Source organism: Bicyclus anynana, chromosome 2, assembly GCF_947172395.1.
Source record: "Bicyclus anynana chromosome 2, ilBicAnyn1.1, whole genome shotgun sequence".
Lineage (NCBI taxonomy): Eukaryota > Metazoa > Arthropoda > Insecta > Lepidoptera > Nymphalidae > Bicyclus > Bicyclus anynana.
This window is the reverse complement of record NC_069084.1, coordinates 4,692,579-4,715,845: the sequence shown is the minus strand read 5'-3', so window position 1 is coordinate 4,715,845 and position 23,267 is coordinate 4,692,579. Positions and strand designations below refer to the sequence as shown.

The 23,267-nt window shown below is 38.9% G+C and overlaps 1 protein-coding gene across 1 annotated transcript in view; it reads right to left on the bottom strand.

The window, feature by feature from the left end:
• LOC112046825 (uncharacterized) overlaps positions 1 to 23,267 on the bottom strand; it is a 53,244-nt gene that overhangs the window by 14,972 nt on the left and 15,005 nt on the right. The window contains 30 exon segments of the mRNA XM_052884995.1: positions 4 to 149; positions 676 to 877; positions 1,436 to 1,569; positions 2,131 to 2,236; positions 2,349 to 2,491; positions 2,957 to 3,127; positions 3,448 to 3,559; positions 3,752 to 3,987; positions 4,560 to 4,718; positions 5,210 to 5,416; positions 5,907 to 6,059; positions 6,607 to 6,705; positions 6,860 to 7,039; positions 7,744 to 7,941; positions 8,136 to 8,254; positions 8,628 to 8,774; positions 9,143 to 9,254; positions 9,333 to 9,437; positions 12,522 to 12,747; positions 13,341 to 13,503; positions 14,278 to 14,492; positions 17,437 to 17,606; positions 17,967 to 18,152; positions 18,975 to 19,169; positions 19,700 to 19,876; positions 20,011 to 20,303; positions 20,754 to 21,024; positions 21,864 to 22,043; positions 22,452 to 22,587; positions 22,953 to 23,138. Of these exon segments, the coding sequence (XP_052740955.1) occupies positions 4 to 149; positions 676 to 877; positions 1,436 to 1,569; positions 2,131 to 2,236; positions 2,349 to 2,491; positions 2,957 to 3,127; positions 3,448 to 3,559; positions 3,752 to 3,987; positions 4,560 to 4,718; positions 5,210 to 5,416; positions 5,907 to 6,059; positions 6,607 to 6,705; positions 6,860 to 7,039; positions 7,744 to 7,941; positions 8,136 to 8,254; positions 8,628 to 8,774; positions 9,143 to 9,254; positions 9,333 to 9,437; positions 12,522 to 12,747; positions 13,341 to 13,503; positions 14,278 to 14,492; positions 17,437 to 17,606; positions 17,967 to 18,152; positions 18,975 to 19,169; positions 19,700 to 19,876; positions 20,011 to 20,303; positions 20,754 to 21,024; positions 21,864 to 22,043; positions 22,452 to 22,587; positions 22,953 to 23,138 (5,127 nt within the window).

Here is a 23,267-nt window from a genome sequence, read left to right as displayed (position 1 = left end):
TACATCGGCGTGTTTAGTGTATAGTCGATATATTTAGATCCGTTCACGTCCCATTTGTATGAAACTATGTTGTCTATGTCGTTGTATTTTGAATTTGATGTCCATGTTATAGTGGAGTTACCGTCGAAACTTTCGCCTATTGTTATCATCTAAAGAAAAAAAATATATATGGCTTTAGTAAATTATTTATTTCACATGATATTTACATGTATCAAACTTTTTGGATAGGTAACAAATTCGCTCTAAAACTTTTATTTTTATCTATAGAATTAAAAAATAATTTTGTAGGTGCTACTTCATTATAATTCATTCATTTTAAGTAGTAAGATTGATTGCTTTGACTCAGTTAATGATGAAACAAAATGAAATGCAATGGTCGATATTACAATTTTGGAATGTTGACTCTATCCAGCAATATTATATTCTTGAAAAGTGGTTACGCTTTTCCAACAATCAACAATATTAAGTTTCGTGTGGGTTAACGTACAAAAAACATTTTTTCAATAATTCACACTTAGACATTCCTCAACTTCGAATTTGAAGTTCAAGAAACTTAAGATATATAATAATTATTTATTTATTTTTTATAGCGAGGAACTCAACACTACACTCGTGTATGTGCTTTTGGGTTTAGTAACTTTTATTAATAAGGGCTTTAAACCTCTATTGATTTACCTGTCCCTTGATTCCGGCCCGAATTTTGGTAACATCAGTGCGGTACAGTGCTTCTATCGCTTGCATCGGTTTGTTCGCATCTCCCATGTTGCCGTCAATGTATAGCGTGTGCACGTCTACGTTCGGCTTCGGCAATATGGCGTTGATTTTCAATTTCAAACGTTGTTGCATTATCATGCCGAAAGTTGCGTTTGCGCCAATTCTGGGAAATTTCATTTTGTAATGTACATTACAGTTTGCAAATAGTAGCTAAAGTTAAAAATCGAGGACTTTTCAGAAGTTTATAATTATTATGTAAATAGGTTTGTCTTAAATGTTAAGTTACTCCTGAAAAGTTTTTAGAATGCGACCATCTGGGGACAAAAAGCTATTTGGAGTCATGAGATGGCTTTTTGTCAAATGGAGACAGGAGACAAGAAAAATAATTTTCCAAATTCTAGCTCTGTCTATATATCAGCATTTTTAAAATGAATAAGGGCTTCCACACACGGGCCATCGGCCATAACCACAAAACGCCGCTCCATATTTCCTGTAGTTTTCACACATTTTATATGGATTTACAGCACACGGGTGACGCCGGTTGCCGCCGCACGCTATAATCGTCGCTGCTCGCTTCTTGTGGCCCGCACCGGCCACTAAACAAGTGGCTGTGGCGCGCTTCAGCAACTTTTGTGGCACTTGTTTCTTCTTGTGGCGGCGTTTATGACTGTCGCCTGTGGCCCGTGTGGTGACACTAAATGAAACACAAATATATACGCACTGCCAAATTCGGTCCAAGTCCATCCTGAACCCGGCGTTGGTTCTCTGAAGGCCCTCAGAGTCGGTGTTGTTCCCGTAGTATATGTCCAAGTCGACACTCTTCTGTATAGTCTCTACCAGTTGTTGTCCGATTGCCTGTGGGACAATTTGGTTTTAAGTTCTTTGAATATGACATGACATAATAAGCAGCTAAGAGCTAAGGGCCTGTGGCACGTCTTTTCTCTTTCTACAAAAGCTAACGATTCGAAAATTAAAATAATGCATGATAATGACATATGCTCTGTCATTTCCATACATTTTGTTAGATTTTGAATCGTTTGTAGAAAGAAGAGCCACATGGCTACAGGCTTTGAGCCTTTTGCCAAGTTACCCACCAATTCTGCTTCAGAAACAAAAAAATGTATTGGAATGATATTCGTTATTGATAGGTCACTTGATCAATTTATCAATGGGTATGTCATTGTCATACATTTTTTAGTTTTTGAAGCAGTAGTCTTTGAAGAGAATCGATGTGAATCTTGGCTAGAGACCCTTGACTATTTGGTTAAACTGCAGCTTTAAAACTTCATTTGACACCATTTTTCTACTGTGGCTTGAAATGCAATATCAAAAGCTTCAAAAAACTTATTTTCACTAGAATAACAAATTTGAAAATTTTAATAAAATGTCCAAAACGATAATTCCTGTCACACTTACCTTTATGTATAGATCTTCCTCCACGAAACTCCATTTCAGATCGCCTTCACCTTTCATATTCGGTAGTGCGTAGTTACAGAGCAAGTATCCAGTTTTCGGGCCGAATCTGTTGATCCAAAAGTTAGCAAAAGCGAATTAGCAAATTAGCGAGTAACAAAGGTACTTTAATCTCGGTATAGTGTATACCCACGGGCACAAAACTGTAATTTTTAACTTACATAAAATCGGTGTCTCCTTTCAAAAACGGTAACTTTTCCAGCGGAGTGACCGCTTGTATGGTCGCCACCCTCCGCAGTCCAGGGTATATATCCACTCGAGACTTGAAGAACATCTCTTTGGACTTTACTTGAGGCATATCGACCTTGAAACAAATGGATTTAAACATTAATTTGATTTTGTTTAGTAAATTTTCGATATCATCATCTCCTTGTCATTGTCCTACTCAAGACATAATTTTCCAGTCACTTCTTTCACTTACTCCAACTATATCTTCTTTGGCCTCTCGTGTCCTTCCACTTGTAGTTCTAAATTCTTCCTGTAACATGACTTTCATCCTTTCTCATCATTACTTCTCTCTTTTCTGTCACTGACGCCACTTTCAATAGTGTTAACATACGACCAAGGACATATCTCGTAAAGAGAAATAAACAATTTGTCAACCAATAGCAGCGCAACCGGAAATACTGCTATCTTCTTCATTGCTTTGAGACAAAAAGATGGGACAGGGACAACACTGCCACCATTGGTGGGCATTTTGTCGATTTCTCTTCACTCGGCCGCACGCTAGGCCCGTAGACTTCCTTTATTCATTAAATATATAGATTACCTTAAAAAAGACATCAGTGAAGTTCTGTTCCAACTCAATCTTGGCGCGCATAGTGATCTCCATGGAGCTGACCACGTGTGCAGTAACAGCATACACCGTCGGAGTTATTTCACACTTGGCTCGGATCGTCACTGACTGGCCTTGGCCTTTTGGCACCAGCGTAAATGAAAGCTGCGGGTAACATTAATTATATTTATGAAATTAATGATGTAAATAGATAATTATTATTCATTAATTTTATCCAAGTATAATATGTCATAGACAAGCAAGAAGAAGAATTTAATCAAACATCAACACATACGAAAAAGATTTCTCTTGTACAAAAAGTCCTAATTGTAGCTTACCAGAAATTTAGTTCATTGGATTTTTTTCATTACTGAATCTTCAAGTCAAATTTTTTGGTCATTATTATCTTATAATATTTCATACCTCTATAACAATTTACAAGTGATTGAAATTTTTTATTATTATTATTTTATAATATTTCATACCTCTAGAGGATCTCGATTCAGAACTTTTCCTGTGATGCTGTACTCGGCCGCTTCTCTTACAAATGATCCTCGGATATCGTCGCCTTCAAACTCGCCGATTATTTTCATTGCTCTGTTCATATACAAATACATTTTGCATTAATGGTATTTATTAGCGACGCAAATACCATTTCGTCGCAAATATTAGAAATACGAAAGTAAGTGTCTTTTACACCTACATCGCTGAACCGATATCGAGGAAGTTTGGCATATTGAAGAAGAACATAGGCATGTATGACGTGCGTGTGTAATTTAAACAACTCACCTAAAGCCCTTATGAGGGCTGCTCAAAGCGACGCTCACTGACGCCGGCCATTGATCGGCCTTCAGTGAGTAATAATCGTTCTCAGTATTGAAGTCCACAGTGAGTGTTCGCTGCTGGTTCTCGTCGCTGAACAACAAGGCAAGTTCCGCCGGCGACAGCACCGGCACCAACGCACCGCGCGCTTTGAAACGTATGTGACGGGTCGGTGGTGGACGCCAAACGGCATCTGCGAAAATCTAAACAGACCAAACATTTCATTAACAGCCTCTTTTGACAGCACACTGGCATTCCTCCTTAAATATAAAAAAGTTATTAGGGTTACCAGATTCCATCAATATCAGTTAATAATAATGACCGGGATCGACGGCTTAACTTATTCTTTGAAGCACGCGGGTTTAACACCATCAAATTCCCCACTCCGGGCTGAGATTTTTTACTGAATATTTTCTGAACACGGATCTTTATGACCGAAGTCGTATAGGCATCTGCACTGCACTCTATCAACAAGTCAGTCAGCTACAAGTATGATTACATTATTAGGAAGGATAAGTTATTCTTTATTCTTTTTTAACACAGCTAAGCCACTTAATAATAGCATGTTTTAGGAGATGCTTCTACGCTCGCTCTAACCCCCCAGTGACGCCGCTGAGGTAACCATTAAGAAGCCTACGGCAAATACACAATCAAAAAACATATAGAATATATATATACCTATAGAAAATAGACATGCTTTGGACTATAATTCTTTCAATTCAGAAGAAGAAAAGTGAAGTAGGAAAGAGTAAGGTAGACCATAATTAATACTTACATAGTTGTTTTGATTGCCCTGTTGAATTTGTATGCCGCCTCCAACTGAACTTTCTACTTCCGATATGTCTTTTTTGAACTCCATCTTAATAAAGTAGTCTTCTAAGTACTCAGAGGTCAGGTTCAAGCTTCCAGACGTTTCCACGAACGCGTCCTCCAGCTGATGGAAATATTTTTTCTCATTACAAAATAATTTTGATTATGGCATTTCTCTATGTTTATGATGTAACGAGTATTCAATCGATTATTACGCAAGAATAGTTAAAAAAATGTTCGGAATATTTTCATGTTTTGGTCACAAGTCCTGGAATTTGCTCGGAGTTTTTCTCTCTACTACGCGATGGACCCGGCACCCGCATGGTGAACCCATAGATTGCTAAGATATTCGTCTCGTCTCTGTCAGATATACCTATTTTAACTTTCCAAGAACAACTAACTAACCGGACAAATCTGAAAAATCTGCTGGACCTCGACGGTGATTGTTATTGCATAAATAACGGCTGAAGGAGCTTACGACTTAAATTGATTTGCATTTACCTATATTTTTTTTTACTTGTAGAGGAGGGGGGGGGGGGGGGCATGTGACTTGTCTCCCGTTGCAACTCCCTTGCTAGACCCAATGAGATAGTTGAAAAAATAATTGTAACTCACTTCAAGTCTCGCGAGAGCGGTGACAGTAAAGGAAGGCATGGCGATGTCTGCTGACATCTTCCACAAGGCGTCCTCGAGTCGCACGGACACGCGCGACTCTAGCGCGGGCAACACTTCCAGCGGTGTCGCGATACCCACTGACGCGAGGTAAGACTTGTACGCTTCATCCTCACCTATCTCCGATTCGTAATAGATCTTGTACGATATCTGTTGGAAGAAAAATGATGGAACAATTAAAAAAAAATCAATTTTTAAATAAGGTGAATTTAGTACCTCCTTACTACCTAATAAAACAAGCGTACCATCATTAACAACCCAAATTCAACTCACTATTGAACACAAAACACAGTTGAACTTCACACACTAAGAGGATTAAGAAATTTCTTAGCTATGCAGTCCTCGCAATGTTTACTTCACCGTTTGAAGCATTTATCATGTGGCATTTAATTTCTTAAAATGCACATACTAGTAACTGAAAAGTTGGTGATATATCAGGGGCATATACTTCCAACTTATCAGTTACTAGTTTCAAACCGGATTCAAACCAAAATCCTCCGAATCAAAGTTAGAGATGATATTCACTGGGCTATCACGGCTTCGCAGTGCGACAGAACTTAAAAATTGTAGTAAGTGAAACTTTACATATACGGTTGATTTTAGCAGTAAACGAAAATTAATTTCCAAAATGTAGATATACCTCGTGCCAATAGGTGCCATTGTAGAGTAGAGCTACACAAGTGACATTGAACTTCTCCCCGATAGCAATCTCCACGGTGTACACTGACTTGAGTTGCTGCACGGCTTGGAACGGCGTCACCAGGTTCAGAGTGTTCTGCATCACTGTGTATGACTGTAACATTTAAATAATATAGGTGTTTAGACAACCAGAAAAATTAAAATACTAAAAAAAATTAGGTTGACAGGTAGGGTCCAGACAATCCCAGCAACTTCCCCATAATTTCGAGTTTAAAACATTCGAAAAGTCCCAAGTCCCTAATAGCGACGTTTAAGCTTCTTGATTGAGGTTGAGATCTTCCAAAAAAATATTTCTCTAAATCTGACTGACCTGTGTGGTTCGAGTTTATTCAAATTTAAATATGACCTAATTTGGTATTGAAGAAATTGAAAAGAACCATATAACATAATATAATAACCATATAACATAATATAATATGATTTGGTCGGAAAAAATTACCTTTCTTCAATAGTAATTAGGATCTATCTGCCAGACGCCAACTAATGCGTGAATGGAAAGAAATCACAACAGAGCACACATGCATCCATGTGTGTGGAATGATTATCATATTACTTGACATAATTTAAAAAGCATAGAGTCAACAGGCGTTCCGTTTTATATATAAAAATCTCTATTATGTTACAATGAATAATGAACTTACCTCTAAAATAAATACGTCCGTCAAAACAATAGGTGCTTTGTCTGGAAGATGCAACGTGGCATTCGCCTCCAATATGTCCTCTTCATCCGGCCCGACGAACTGGAAAAGTTAAGAATAAAGTAAACAACGAAATAAACAGTTTAGCATAATTTACAGATCAGATTTTTTTAAAGTGTATTTCAAGGTCGTTTAATTTATAAATTTTAAAATTTTAATAAAAAAAAATGTTTTTTCAAGGGTGTTTACTATTTACCTTCATCATATGAGCATGGAAGGTGATGGTAGGGTAGTACAGCGTGTCCAGTGTAACGCTCGCTTCTGTATCGAAGTTCTCCACAAACATATCCGGGTTGCCAGACTTGTGTTGGAAGCGGTCCTTTATGACGTCAAGTAGACCTTTGCCGTTGTCGACGAGGAGGATGGCTATTCCAAACTAAAAAAAACACACTATCTAAAAATAAGAGTACGTTTGTAGTGCCTCGTTCGGAAGGCCTTACTATATTCTACCGAGATGACATTTTATATTTGCAATATTTATTTCCCGCCTGTGCCTTAACTATACAGGTTATATGCTTTACTCCTCCATCAATATTTAGCGTACGTGGTCTTATAGCTAGAAAAGTTTTTCTGATAGGTGTTTGAGTAACGAAACAGTCAAGCTACACATTGTGGCTAAAATGTAGGACTTGTAGGGAATTCAATACTTGGATTCACGCAGAACATGCTATGATAGCGTTAGAGAACGTTGGTTAAAGGAGTGTAGAGTTGGCTCTCTTTTGTCATATCATTTGCTAACTTTTTTACAGCTCAAGCAATATGCAATCGCATAGGCATTACTTTACGAGAAAATGTATTTGGTGGGATTGTTATTTCTACTTCTTGTGGTAAGAGAAAAGTCAAGTTCTTGTTACCAACCATCAGTTGAATTCAATCAATACAATGATTTTCATATTTCGCGAAAAGCTTTAATAAGTGTTACGTTTAAGTTGTGTTAGGATGCGAAGATTTGGAATAATAAAAGGGATAAGTTGATTTCTCGTTTGTATATCTAACGTCAATTTTATAATGGCAAGTAATGGTGAATCTTATGAACATAGTAGTAAGGTATAATGTAACAATAACAAGCATAATACTTGCCTTATGTTTGGAAAGTCGAATGGACAATTCAGTATCCAGTCCATTTCCGTATATATTCTTCAACACGAGACCGTTTTGTTCAAAGCCATCAAGAGGTGTGTACAACTTGTAAACATAAACGAAGTCGACTATAGATTTCCATTGCCAGATGCCAGTGAAACCAAAGTCCATTGAGCCCCAACCCACTCTGAAGTCCACCTGCAAATAGTACATGAAACTATTTTTTAGTATATTTTTTCCGATTAACCATGAATATCATAATACAAAGTTTGTGCTGTAGCCTGTATGGTCATAAATAAATATTTTGTTCCTGAGCCCAAAGAATACATTATTATGTAACATTACTGACTTATAAAGGAACTTAGCAAATAATTGATAAGAAAATATGTTACCTCTTCAGAAGCTCTCTTGGCAGTTATCATTGCTCTGTTAAGGTATTGCAGAGGCAGTGCCACGTGGCCGAATATTTGGAAATCTTGGAGCGATAACAGTTTTAGCAACACTTCGATACCTGTATACAGAAAATAGTGGCTTATCAAAATGTCCACGTAGTAACTCATGTGAAATTCTACAAGTGCAGGTCAAATGAATGATGTCATTGAACACTAAACGTACTACTTCAAGTAATTCAAACATTAATTAAAACCGAGATAAGTATAGCCTGTACAGTAAAATAAAAAAAACATGGCATGTTAGGAAAAAAAGGAACTAATTTCTTCCAATAGAAATTTAAGAGCAGATAACTTGAAAATACTTGTGTTCCAAGTCTTATCCGACCAAAGGAGTCATTATCACGACTAAATTAGCGATAATTTACGTCTGACTGGATTCCTCCTGTTTTATTATTTTTCAAGAATTATTTTGTCTTCAAACTATTAATTTACCTGTGGTAGAGTTTTTAGTAACAATCATGGCCACCAGATGTCTGTCGGCCTCCACGAATCCGAATCTAGCGGTTGTGTGTGAGAACTGCGGTATAGGGCTGGTGACGTTCACTACGAGCATGCAGTTCGTGATGCGCCGCATATAGCCTGTAGAAACGTTACTTATTTATGTTTTATGAAAGTGATACGACTAAACAAAGTTGGTTGTTCAATGTGGAGAAAGCTTTTGCTTCTTAGGGCAAAGGAGCCCAGTTTTCACTTCCCCAAAATTAAATCATGGAGTGGACTAGGCTAAAAGAAGCGTATTGACCGCCAAGCTTTGGTTCGAGGATGGGACGTGATAATGAATGTATTATTTTCAATTGATATTAAAAATCAACCGTCGAAAAATATTACATATTGACTCAATATGTAATTGGTATTTCAAATCGTTCATAAATGTGATTTTTTAAATAAATTCAATTTGATTCAACTTAGAATCATTAGCTTATAGAACCATAAACAGGTTTACGTACCGTCAACATAAATTTTGATAACCTTTTCTTCCAAATCTAAATATGTTACACCTTTTATGTCCCTCTTGTGACCAAAAACAAATTCAGTTCGCAGAAATCCTTTGGTGTATCCCTAGAAATTAACGTAATATAGGTTTTAGTTAAAGTGAGGAAAACGTAGTTATAAAGATTAAAAAGTATAGATACTTACTGGGAATGGTGTTAATAGGACTACTCTCCCAGTCACATTGTTCTCATTCAGCCCCTTATGAATTGCCCAGGAAGAGTTGATCATAAGCAATCCGTCTTCATTGTACTAAAAAAAGAAATAATTCACACATTTATAGCTCCACGGTTTTAGGGGCGGGACTTTGGGTTTGTATCCCTTGTGTTGCTATCATACTGGGAATCACACTAATATTTTAAAGGTGAAAGTTTGTGTGTTTGTATGTTTTGTTATTGACTACTTTTTATACCGAAAGAATCCATGGATCCTGTGGGATTTGTGTAAACCAGAGTATTAAGGAAACAGAGTCCGGGCGTCCGCTTGTATTGCATCTATACTAATATTATAAAGCGGAAGAGTTTGTTTGTTTGTTTGTTTGTTTGTTTGTTTGTTTGTTTGATTGAACGCGCTAATCTCAGGATCTACTGGTCCGATTTGAAAAATACTTTCAGTGATAGATAGCCCATTTATCGAGGAAGGCTATAGGCTATATTTTATTTAAAAAAAATTAGGGATCCTTCCTAAAACTCCAATAATGTAACCCAAGGTGTACATGGCGCCTTCCCAACAGTCTGCTAATTCCCTCAAGCATTGTCATTGCTATTCAAAAGGCCAAGGGGTTGCAAATACAGCAGCGTCAATCACTCGCAGCACACATCATTTTCTACAAAAAATGTCGCGACAGCATATATCTATCTATCTATCTATCTATACTATAATAAAAGAGTAGAAATCGAGTGTCTGTACTTTGACCAAATTTAACTAAAATCAAGTTAGGGCAATTAGAAATGAGCAATAGAATACAAAATATATTTTTTTATTTTTTTTGCCTGTCTGTCTGTCCTTCTGTCTGTATGTTCGCGCTATTCTCTGGTTCTTCTGAACGGATTCTGATGCAGTTTTCACAAATAGATTAAGCAAAGTTCAGGGCAACATATAGGCTTTGTTTCATTTAGATCGGACAGATAGAAAAAAAGTTATCTTGAAAAAACCGGATTGCTTAAATTGATTCGCAGGCGTTATTTGGAGAAACGAGTTTTCCACTAAAACTGTGTAATATCGACATTAAGGCACATATTCTATACTCAACTGACCAATTTGTTTGTTTATTTTGTTGATGTTGTTGAACGCGCAAAGCTAATCTCAGGAACTACTTAAAAGTTCAGGTTCAAACTGAATAATCCTTTTTGTGTTTAAATAGTCACATTGTCTACTTTTTTATCGTATAATGTTATGCAAGATTTATTACTATAAAAAGAGCACGAATTTGGCGCAATAGCTATTAAATACTTATCTATATACTTATAATAAAACTGTAACAGGTCAAATTACAGAACTTTTTGATTAATTTAAAAAAAAAATATATCATAGGGCATTATACAACCGATACTGAATTCAAAAACATTTTTTTTTCGATTATTTGTCTGTCTGTCCCTATTTTTTGTTGACCGGGCATCACACTGAAACTACTGAATGAATTCAAATGAAACTTAGCACGGTTTGAGAACATAATACGGGGCAGGTTATAGAATACTTTTTATAGCGAAAATAAAATCAGAAGGGGGTGAAATAGGGGTTGAAAGTTTGTACGTAAACTTTATTATAGACCGGCATTTGGGCGGGAGTTTGTGATAGGGTCTTTGACCGTGACTACGGCTGGGTATTTTACCCAAACAAAAAAAAGCGCGGCCTTCGGTCGCCAGAAAACGGAACGCGGAACCGTACTGTAGCCCAGCCTTCGGCCAGGAGTTTGTGATAGAGCCTTCACGCACTAAATTGTAGCCCGGCCTTCGGGAGTTTATGATACAGCCTTCGACCGTGACTACGGCTGGGTATTTTACCCAAACAAAAAAAAGCGCGGCCTTCGGTCGGGGGTTTGTAATATGGCCTCTGATCGTGGCTACGGCTGGGCATTTTTCCGATGCACAAAAAACGGAACGCGCGGCCTTCGGCCGCGCACCGTATTGTAGCCCGGCCTTTAGCCGGGAGTTTGTGATACAGCCTTCAACCTTGACTACGGCTGGGTATTTTAGCCAAGCAAAAAAAAGCGCGGCCTTCGGCCGGGGGTTTGTATTATGGCCTCTAATCGTGGCTACGGCTGGGCATTTTTCCGGTGCACAGAAAACGGAATGCGCGGCCTTCGGCCGCTCACCGTAGTGTAGCCGTATTGTAGTTTATGATACAGCCTTCGACCGTGACTAGGGCTGGGCATTTTACCCAAGCACGAAAAACGGAAAGCGTAGCCTTCGGCCGCGCACTGTATTGTGGCCCGGTCTTCGGCCGGGAGTTTATGATACAGCCTTCGACCGTGACTACGGCTGGGTATTTTATCCAAACAAAAAAAAGCGCGGCCTTCGGCCGGGGATTTGTAATATGGCCTCTGATCGTGGCTACGGCTGGGCATTTTTCCGATGCACAGAAAACGGAATGCGCGGCCTTCGGCCGCTCACCGTATTGTAGCCCGGCCTTCGGCTGGGAGTTTGTGATAGAGCCTTCGCGCACTGTATTGTAGCCCGGCCTTCGGCCGGGAGTTTATGTCACAGCCTTCGACCGTGACTATGGCTGGGAATTTTACCTAAGCACGAAAAACGGAACGCGTAGCCTTCGGCCGCGCACTGTATTGTAACCTAGCCTTCGGCCGGGAGTTTGTGATAGACCCTTCGACCGTGACTACGGCTGGGCATTTTACCGATGCACAAAATACGGAACGCGCGGTCTTCGGCCGCGCACTGTATTGTGACCCGGCCTTTGGCCGGGAGTTTGTGATGCAACCTCCGACCGTGGCTACGGCTGGGCATTTTACCCAAGCACAAAAAAGTACGTACTTTGTTGTGCACCCTCTTTCGTCCGGGAGTTTGTGATAGGGTCTTCGACCGTGGCTACGGCTGGGCACTTAACGCAGACACAATTAATTGCACGCCGGCCGTCGGCCGGGGGCTGGATAGGGCCTCCGACGATGGCTCCGACTTTGCATTTTACCCAAGCACAAAAAACGCGCACATTATTGTACACCGGCCTTCGGCCGGGGCTGTGATTTTATAATTTTTATATATAAAACATATGAAAATATAAATAGAAGGGGCGACGGCGTCGAAAATGTACATCGATTTTCACGCGGACGAAGTCGCGGGCACCTGCTAGTATATTATATTGTTAAAACAATGTATTACTTACTTGAAAACTCAGCAACGTATCAGCACTTTCCTTCCAAACCACTGTATGTTTTGCAATGGCGGCCGCTCTAGGCAAGGTCGGTATGGTGGAGTTTACAGAAGCGTTGATCTCTCCGTAGAACTTAGTAGTAGTGAATAGATAGTCCGCAAGTAAATGGAATGCTAGGAAGTTGTCCTGCCAGTTCATACTGCCGTTGACAGCTTGCAGGTTGTCTTTGTAACGCCACCTGTAGGTATATATAGCAAACTAAACATCAAAAAGGTGAACATTTTGAATGGAATCCAAAAAACAATCAATTCTACTTGAACAATTCTATGCATGTAATTTAAATTATGGTCAGACATATTTCTTTGTATTCCTAGTAAGTAAAATGCAGGGGAAATTCAATAATAGTGAATTCGGTTCGGTATTTGTCTGTTCGAAGTGACGTAACTTTCCACGTTAACAAGCAAAGTTTATTTTGACATGTGTAACATAATAAAATATTATAAATGCAAAAGTAAGTCAGATCTGTCTGCCTGTCTGTTACCTTTTCACGGATAAACAGCTGAACCGATCAAGATGAATTTTGGTATAATGGTAAATGGGACCTTAGAGCAAAACATAGGGTACTTTTGACCCTAAAATAGAAAAGGGTGAAATAGGGGTTGAAAGTTTACATTGATTTCCACGCGGACGAAGTCGCGGGCGTCCGATAGTATTTTGATAAGTTTTCAGAAAATAATAAAGATTGTTTAACTTGGGTTTTTACTTTTATCACAGTTCTAAAGAAAGAAATATTAAGCAAAAATAATTAGAATGATAAATAAGTCTACTCACATGAGATTGAAGCTTGTGTCTTCCCAAAGAGGGAAAGGCGTGCTAAGGCTGGACAGTAACGCATATATAGTTTGGTCCTGTACTTCAGAGAAAGCCTTCACTCGCCACACTATAGCCGTCTGACTCGCCCAACCCATCTGTACCATCCATTCGCAGAACCAATCTAGATGAAAGGATAAAACTATGAATATTCTTTGATGTAATAACTTCTTATGGAAGGGTAAACCGCTTCGTAACGTAACGCGTTACGGCGCCACTCTGTCTGGCTTCCCTTTTTCTCACGCGTACGGCAGCAGGTTTAAGTTCCATCAGTCAAGCGTTCCGAGACCCCACATATTTTTTTGTATCGGTATCTATTTTGATCTTCACAAAACTTAAATCATAGTTTACTTTATTATTCCCGTCAACATAATATCATGGCTCATTGAGACTCATATTGGACCCATTATTACCAGCCTACAGGGTCTAGCCTTTTAACAGCTCACTACAGGAGCGGGCCTCTCTGATAGAAGGGGGGATATGGAGCTAAGAGCAACTACGCTACTACAATGCCTGTTAGTAGATGGTATAGGATGGTATAGATATTGTTAAATTCCTTGGCGACCACAAACAGTAGCACTATTAATAACGATATTTTTATAGCTCGGAAATGTGAGTTACAAATATTGTTACAGAATAGCGCTATAAATGATAATGACCGGGATCGACGGCTTAACGTGCTCTCCGAGGCTCTAGGGTGTAAAACCACAAACTTTCTAACTCTGAGCTTGGAAATTTTACTGAAAATGTTATAGAAGAGCAAAACGAGTATTACATAGCCTGAGTCAAACCTCGTGGACCGAAGCCAACAACAACAACGAAGGAGGCATTTTTTTTCTGAAATACTAAACAATAAAAATTTTAGGATAATTATCACTCAAGTTTTCTCTCAACTTACCTTTCAGCAAGAATTCGAACTCCCCATTAACCACTCTGCCAGGATAATGCAGAGTGACGTGTCCGCCATGATGCCAGTCCCCTTTGTGGTCCAGTTTGGCGTCTATGCTGAGTTTCTGCGACGGATCCCTGTTCGCGTCCCAATTGAAGGAAGCGCTCAGGCGTTTCTGACGAGGCGTCACCGCGCGTTGGTATGAGATGTGGACATCGCGGAGTCTGCAAACATTGAAATTTATACAACGTGCTAGTTTCACCGTCTGTAAGCTGCCCCGACGGTTATAAGTCCAATAAAAGAAACTCCTTAACAATATTAAAAATGAACTCTAGCTAATTGATTATGAAACACGGCTAAAACTCACGTGATATTACGTCGGAGTATGCCCGACTAGTTTCGAACCCATACGGGGCCCTTAGTCATGAGCTGGTTCTTGCATCGCGGCACGATCCAAACTGCGAAGCGGCTGCGCGACGCGCTGCTGCACGCATTGCGCGCGCGGAGAGGGGTTGAGTGGTGGGGAGTGAAGGTTCCGTTACACTCTCCGACGGTTCATTAATGTCATCTTCATTAGACTCGTCTTCTTGTAAGCAAACCGAACTAATGCTATCTTGTTCCAAGTTTGTTGTATGTGACAATGAAAGAAATAGCGGTTTCCACGCTGTGGGCAGCAACCATCCATGATCCCGATTAAAATTCGGGTGACGACTAATTTCTATCGCTTCACGTATCTTACGAGGTACTAGAAACTTTTCCCTTGACAATACAGAAGCCTTATCAAAACGGATATAATGAGTCGTACCCGAAGCTAGAACATGCTCGGCTATTGCTGAACCGTCCGTGTCCACATTCTTCATGCTCCGTATGTGTTCTTTTACTCTTGTGGTGATGTTACGGCGAGTCTCACCGATGTATGACTTACCACAGTCACACGGAATCTTGTACACCCCGGGCACGTTCAGCGGATCCCTATCCTTAGGCGATCGCAGTATACTCTTCACCAATGCAGGTGGACGAAACCGCGTCACTATGTCAAATCTCCGTTGGAGATAGTGGCTGATTTTGTCCGTCACGCCCTTCACATATGTTAAGTACACTGGTGACCGGTTCACACAGGACGGTTTCCGCCTAGTTGTTGTTTGTGCCCATCTGGAACTCTGACGCCAACTATAGCCATTGTTCTCCAGCGCCTGTCTCACTACTCTTAGTTCGCACTCAATATAGGGTGGGTCACAAAGACTTAGGGCTCGATTTATGAGGCTTCTTGGTACCGACGATATCTGCGATGGATGGTGGTGCGAACTCGCATGGAGATATCTGTTGGTGTGAGTCGGTTTTCGGTACACCGTTGTATGTAACTCACCACCAGACCCCCGGATCACCATCACGTCTAAAAATGGCAGACCGCCCTCTTTTTCTTCCTCTTTCGTAAAATGAACCTTCTCATGTAGACTGTTGAGACACTGGAATATTATGGCCAAATCATCCCTGTTTACAATGGCAAACACATCATCCACATAACGCAGCCAAAAACGCGGTCTATACGTCATTTTATCGACCAACTCGCGTTCCACCCACTCCATAAATATATTGGCCACTACAGGTGCAATCGGCGACCCCATGGCAACACCGTCTATTTGGCTATAATAGTCACCTCGCCACATAAAATAACCACTTTTAAGACAAAACTCACTCAAATCCAAGTAAGCCGATGGTAGTTTTGAATCCGTTATGAAACCCTTAATTAATGAAATTACTTCTTCCACAGGAACATTCGTAAACAAGGACTCCACATCAAAACTCACCATAATCTCTGAGTCACTAATAATTTCATTTTTAATTATATGAACGAAGTGTTTCGAGTCTTTAACAAAACTACTGGTATTGCCTGTAAACGGTTTGAGTAACGTCGCGAGATGTTTTGATGCCATGTATGTGGGTGAATCAATCTGACTGACAATAGGTCTCAAAGGCCAGTCTGGCTTGTGAATTTTGGGCAAACCATAGATTTTAGGTGAAGTGGGGTTGCAGGGCCGTAACTTTGTAAGCAAATTTTTATCATTAATGGACTGCAAAAGTTTAATAATTTTATTTGTATTCCGGGTTGTGGGATTATGATTTAATTTTTTATATGTAGTGGTATCCGATAACAAATGGTTAATCTTATTTTCATAAGCATCCGTATCCACAATCACGGTGGAATTACCTTTGTCTGCAGGCAGTATCAAAATATCCTCATTATTACGAATTTCCATTAACGCCGCTCTGTCACTCCTGCTCATATTCGACGGTGGTAACTTTGCTCGACGTAAAAACGTAGCTATGTCCTGTCGTAAGCATTCTGCATCACGCGTTGGAATTTTATTACGAAATATTGCGTCTTCAATACTACACACAATTGATTCCATAGGTATGTTTCTAGGTGTTAGAGCAAAATTCAACCCTTTGCCCAAGGCATTAAGACCGTTTTCGTTTAACGTTACCGAAGATAGATTAATCACTGCTGCGTCACTTTGTGTAGTACATCGCGGGTAGTCACATAAATGATGTTGTTTATTGGCTTTTGTTCTACTATCAGCTGTTAAATATTCTAGCTTCTTATTATGTACGTACTCAGAACTACGACGTATGTTATCAGACCTATTATATGTCATAGTATCCACGGCATCCCACAAATCTTGATCCAAAATTCCCGTTAACTGAAGATGTAATTCATACAAGGCATTATTAATTTGTGTTATCTTACAGTGATAGTCCCTTATGACCCGTCGTAACAACTTTTGATTGGCGGTGTGAAAGAAACTTGCCGCGATGCAAGAACCAGCTCATGACTAAGGGCCCCGTATGGGTTCGAAACTAGTCGGGCATACTCCGACGTAATATCACGTGAGTTTTAGCCGTGTTTCATAATCAATTAATATGAATAACACTCACGATAGTTTAAATTCTAAAATGAACTCTAGCTATTTCACACCTTAAAAAAATATGAAAAAATTTAAACATCCTGTTCAATTCTCTTTCCTAAGTATGTCGACTGTGTTAAGAGTTAGTTACGACAATATTCTAAAGGAAGGGGATCGAATTCATGACTATATCAGTGTTAAGAGGTCATAGGGTGGCTCAACACTATTAATATCATAAAAATAAATTAGAAATCATGCTTACTGGTCAAAATGAACATCCATATTGATATTAGTGTTGTTATTGAGATCGGCGTTTAGGTTCAGACTGTAAGACTTGCCACCAATGTCTATTTCGCCGTACGCTGTGAAATTTTGTTCAGACAAAAGCAAGTACCGAACAAGTGCTTTGTATTTGTCTTCGTTGTATTCACCCTGAAATTTTAACACTTATATTTTAATCAATGACGAAGCTATGCTCGGTGTATCTTTGCTTGATGGGATCAAACCAAAGTCAACAAGTCGCAAAGCAGAAGAGGCAATGGGCGAGGCACATAGTTTGAAGAGCTGATGGGCGTTGGGGGTCCCAATGTGCTGGAATGTTGGTCGACCATCCACTAGGCGGATCGATGTCATCAAGCTAGTAACAGGGAACTGCTGGATACATGCGGCTCAAGAATATGGAGTTACAAATCCCTTACAGGACGACTATGTACGATAGTAGTCGTTCATCGGCTGAAAATTATAATGATGATGATGTTGAAATTTTAAAAAAATATATCATAGATACATTACCTCAGCGATAAAAGTGATTTGTCGATTGTCCTGCGTAAACTTGGCATCAACTGCGATATCCTTGAAATGGCTGCTATTGATTAGAACTTTGAGACGATGTGACGCCAAATTGGTTTTAGACTGATCTTGGTACACTGCGTCTATGTTAAAATCTACGCCCGTGAACCAGACTCCCATTGCGTTTACCTGTTACACATAGTTAATTTTAATGTGTTTGTGTTTGTGTTTGTGTATCAATAATATTATAGGCAGATGGCATGATGGATGGCAGATATAAAATTGTCTGCGATTTTGTCAATATTTGTGTAAGATTAAACTATTTATTTTTATTTTTATTATGTCTGTAAAACATGGTGCGGATCGCCTGGATCTCAAGGTCCAGGCGGATCGGATCCACCAAATATTATACTTCTATGTTTTTTATCCGAACAGCTAAAGTATGGAATGACCTTTCGGCATCTTTGTTTCTTGCCACCTACCACAAAACACCTTCAATGCAACTAAATAGGCACTTTCTAAGCGAGTGCGTCCCATGTTAGGCATCATTGCTTTTCATCAGGCATGAATAAAGCGCAAGCCTATTGACCATCAAAAAACCGGCCAAGTGCAAGTCGGACTCGCGCACGATGGGTTCAGTACCATTATATATATAACTAGCTGACGCCGCGTGGTTTTACCCGCGTGGTTCCCGTTTCCGTAGGAATACGGGGATAAAATATAGCCTTCCTCGATAAATGGGCTATCTAACACTGAAAGAATTTTTCAAATCGGACCAGTATTTCCTGAGATTAGCGCGTTCAATCAAACAAACAAACAAACTCTTCAGCTTTATAATATTAATATAGATAACAGTTAAATAAAACTTAAATTTATAAAAACTATCACGGTTAATGTTATATAGCCTGACAGAAGGACGTACGGAAAGCAAAGTCTTCTATAGGGTCCCGTTATACTCTTTGGGTAGAAAAAGGTAAATAACGATGATTGTTATAGTATTATGAACCTTACCTGAAACTCATTGGGTCGTTTTTCGTGTAGCTTCGCTTTAAGTTGGCATGGATGCAAAGTCGGCAATGTGACGTTTAGCTCCGCGTCCGCATACAGCTGCGTGCCGGGCGGCGCAAACACATAGCCCGATATCAGTATTTCTCGGGACTTCGGGTTGAAGTTCAAGAGAGCCAATGCGGAATATTTTGGACCCGTCTGAAAACATGGATTTTTTCGATTATTAGTTACAATGAAATATGTTGTGTAGAGTATTTTTGGTCTCTCTCATTCAGGGAAATTATGGCACCAGTATTTCCAACCATTCTTATTTTTGCCGCCAGGCAGCATTGCTGTGTATCGGTCTAAATTGTAGCCAGTGGGCCATGTTATGTGCATTCCTGTGAAGTGTTGATCTGTAATTCGTTTTTCACTGAGCATCAATAGGCCTAAGATGCACATCACGACATATCTCGAGACGAGAGAAATACAAGTGAGGCGGAGCCGAAAACTATTCTCTATTTTGTTGGTCAACAATACCTGCTTTCCGCTTCAAGAGAAAAATACATGTTTTCATGCTTTTTTTAAATTTCTGTCTGAAAATATTCTAAAATAAAAATATTCCATAACAAAATATAAAATCTGTGACGTATCCTGCTAAAGAATCAGTAAAGTATCTATTAAATATAAATAAATATATAAAATTTATTTCCGAGGTAGGTATGTATATTGAAATAAGTTTTACTCACTTGGTCATATTGGAACTTCATAATTATAGGCTTTGGTCTTTTGAGTACAACTTGCGTGTCCACTTTCAAACCGTTCAGTTTATCAATACGTTTGAATACAAACGTGAACGATGGATCCGAGCTTTCTGCTTTTGATGCGCTAACGTTGAAGCCTATATCAACGTGATTTTGGGTTCTCTGAAACAGAAAATAAAACTTAATTGACAGGCCTTAAAGAGTATTAGCAAATTGAATTTTAACATTTAATTCAGAGTCAGTGGCCTTCTGTTTGGTCCGTGAATAGCAATAAAACAAATATTTTTTACACGTACCACATTCCTCAGAATACAGTAGAAATTATACACTGGATATGCCGTGAACTCCATGGACAGTTCCCCGTACAAATCGTGTCTATAAGACATCGGTCTTTCGCTGTATAAGCCTTCGATTTTAATATTTTGTTTTGCATTCCCGTAGAATTTGTATTCAAGGTTTAGTTTGGTGCCGTGCGTGGGCCCATTTACTGTATAGTACCCTATCATACGACTGGCTAGTTGCTTCGTTTGGAATTCAGCTGATATATCCCATTGTGTTACACCTCCTTTGGATTTTACTTTTAGGCTTCCTGAAAGTTATAAATTTATTAAATGTGTTTTGTTCACATTTAAATGGATATGTTTGATATAGGAAACGCAATTTAAAATGTGTTAACAAATCAATAATTAAAAAAATAAAAAAAAAATACAAAATGAAGAATCACAAGTTACTTTGCCTGTCCATAAAATCATAATTTTTTTGGAGTAATTTCTCGTAACAAGTGTTGTGTTTCTTTATGATTTATGTACGTAATTGTGGAAAGTAAAGATCACAATAAACTTTCTAACTAACTAAAGACTTTAAGTATTTCTTCGTCTTGAAGTTTTTTTACAGTATAGGACCGAAAAATCTTTCTCTAATCGAATCGGATCAGGCTCAAATCTGTAGACTTATGAGCCATTTTGCAGCAGATTTAAACCGGCAGTGAGCCTTGCAAAGTGTTGTTTTGTGTTGTGGAAAAATAAGCGAAACATCTTACCAGATAACTCTGCAATCTTCTCATCATTAACAACCCAATAGGCGTGAGGAAGCCATACGTATCCGTATTTCACATCATGTCTCTTAAGTGACATGACTGTGTCAAACTGTTTCTTGCCGTCTACGTCCAAACTTGCTGATAAGCATTTGTCATAGGGGATGTTGCGGTACAGAGCGTTTGCTTTTATGATGCTTTCCGATGTATGGAGCGTGAGGGAAGCAGTGCTTGATGTGTTTGAGAGTAAGAGACGTGCGTTGAACATACGCTCTTCCTACAAGTATAAAGGTTACGGGTAATGAAAATTGTCTAGTAGATAAAAAAAAAATATATACGGTCGAATTGAGAAACCTCCTTTTTTTGAAGTCGTTTAAAAATTTATTTATTTTGCTATCATCCGCGAAAAGCCGACAAACCCAAGTCCGAAAAAAGACTCTCTACGTACGTTTACGTTACCCCGAAACCGGAGTATCCTCAGGATATGTTAAGTCTACATCTCCTGAGGATGATCTACATGATCTATTCATGATGAACTTTCGCAAAGTAACGCCTGCTTCTGTCCAAAATTGTCTAGTAGTCCAATAATAGGCAACCCCTAAAACCAGCGAGCGGGGATATGCCAATAGAGAGGAATGAGAAACACGCGAACGGCATTGTTATCCGTGCATTCATTGACAGGTGCTCGTGTTGTCGCCCACAATTTTTTCGCTACTCTCTGTGGTCATACCCCATCCTCCTTATATTGCGCGGGTGAAGACTCGGTATAATTACGAAGACTCACTGTAGATGTCACATTTTTGAAAAAAACGGATACATAGAATGTGGATATAGAGCTATATTTATGAGAGTTATATAATGCATACTTGTGCCTTTATCGGAAACATGATTTAAAAATTCTACCGCCACTTATACTCGTCTCTCCTAAATGGTCTTCCACTCTCCCATAACGTCATAATATGGGAGATCCGCTTGAAGATGGATAATGTTTCAAAAAATACATTTCGACTTACAAAAAATCTTAATTGTCCTCTCAATTTTTCTAACAATAACATAATTAGGCAACAGTGATTTTCACGTATATGTCTATCAACAAATACCATAGTTACTCGTTACCTTGCTATTTGGCGTGTCGAATGAAAAGTCTATAACATTGGTTGTTTCGTTCCGGTCCCATTTGTAACGTAGAGCGTAAGTCTTAGCGGACGGATCGGCCTTCTCCAACGATACGATATATTTGGCCGGCCCACTCAGTAAGAAATACGGAGCATCGAGGAGATTCGTCATATTGGGGAACTGAAAAATCCTTGATTGTAATACTTAGTTATTAAATAATTGATCCTGTAGACTAGGAAAAAGCAGTATCACTGTTATTGTAGTGCTGTAGCAACAAGCAGTAACATCTGATGACTTAAAATGAAATTATTTTCAAGATGTGTTTGTTGTGCCATATTTGCTTCAAGAATTCAAACTATTAAGTTATTACACATAAATTGTTAATATTAGGGAGATGGATTTTGTCGTATTATTTTTTCTTTGTCAGTTAAAAAATCACACTGACATTATACAGATAAAATATTATTTTGTTTGAAACTACTAGTTAAATTTTTAAAAATTCTTTTACCACTAGAGCAGTACTGTAGCAAGTCCTCTAGTTACCAATAAACAATTCATGGGTCCAATTAGTTTTGCAGTTAGTTTTACCTGATAAGCGGCACAGACTTTAATGCCGATAGCTTTATCAAAAGTACTCCAACTGCAAGTGTTCTGTTCTATCCTGTTCTTGTTAATGCCCTGTTGAGGCAACTCTTCATCTCCATGCAAGATCATTAGCTCGGACCTATTAAACAAAATACCTGATTAAAGAATTGGACTCTTCTATCTACTGAGAAAACTATAAATAAAATAAAACATAGTGATTTAAAGATACTGAATCTTACACTTTAAAATGAGAGCAAATACGTCACGTTTAGCGGAGATTTTGAATTAACAATGATAATAAAACAATAAACTGTTTTTTTGAAAATTCAGGTCCTGCAAATGTATGATTGACATCTGAATCCCAATATTTATGGGTATCCCCATAAATTATTTAATATTGTCAGTAGAGTACGAAAATAACTTATTTTTTAGTTTTTAATAAACTACGGCATACAATAGATGTCTAATGGCTTGACAATTTTAGTAAAGGTCAAAAATACTTACTTAGCGGCAAAAATTTCTTGTTTATCTCTAGGAAGGGAGAGATCAAGCTTGACTTCATCGAGGCCTCGCAGAGCCAGTTTCGCGGCCAGAGAAGTTGCCGTGTACAGGCGCGAAGATAACCGGATGCCGCTGGACGCCAGGGACCCGGCTGACACGCTCATCGTTGCAGCTATGTTTACTGCCACACTGAAAATGTATAATTATTTTATTGAATATCAAGTATCAAAACTTGTATAAAAGGCTTGATGAGAATGCTCTCAGAATGAGAGGGGTTAGGCCAATAGTCCACCACGATGGCCCAATGCGCATTGGCAG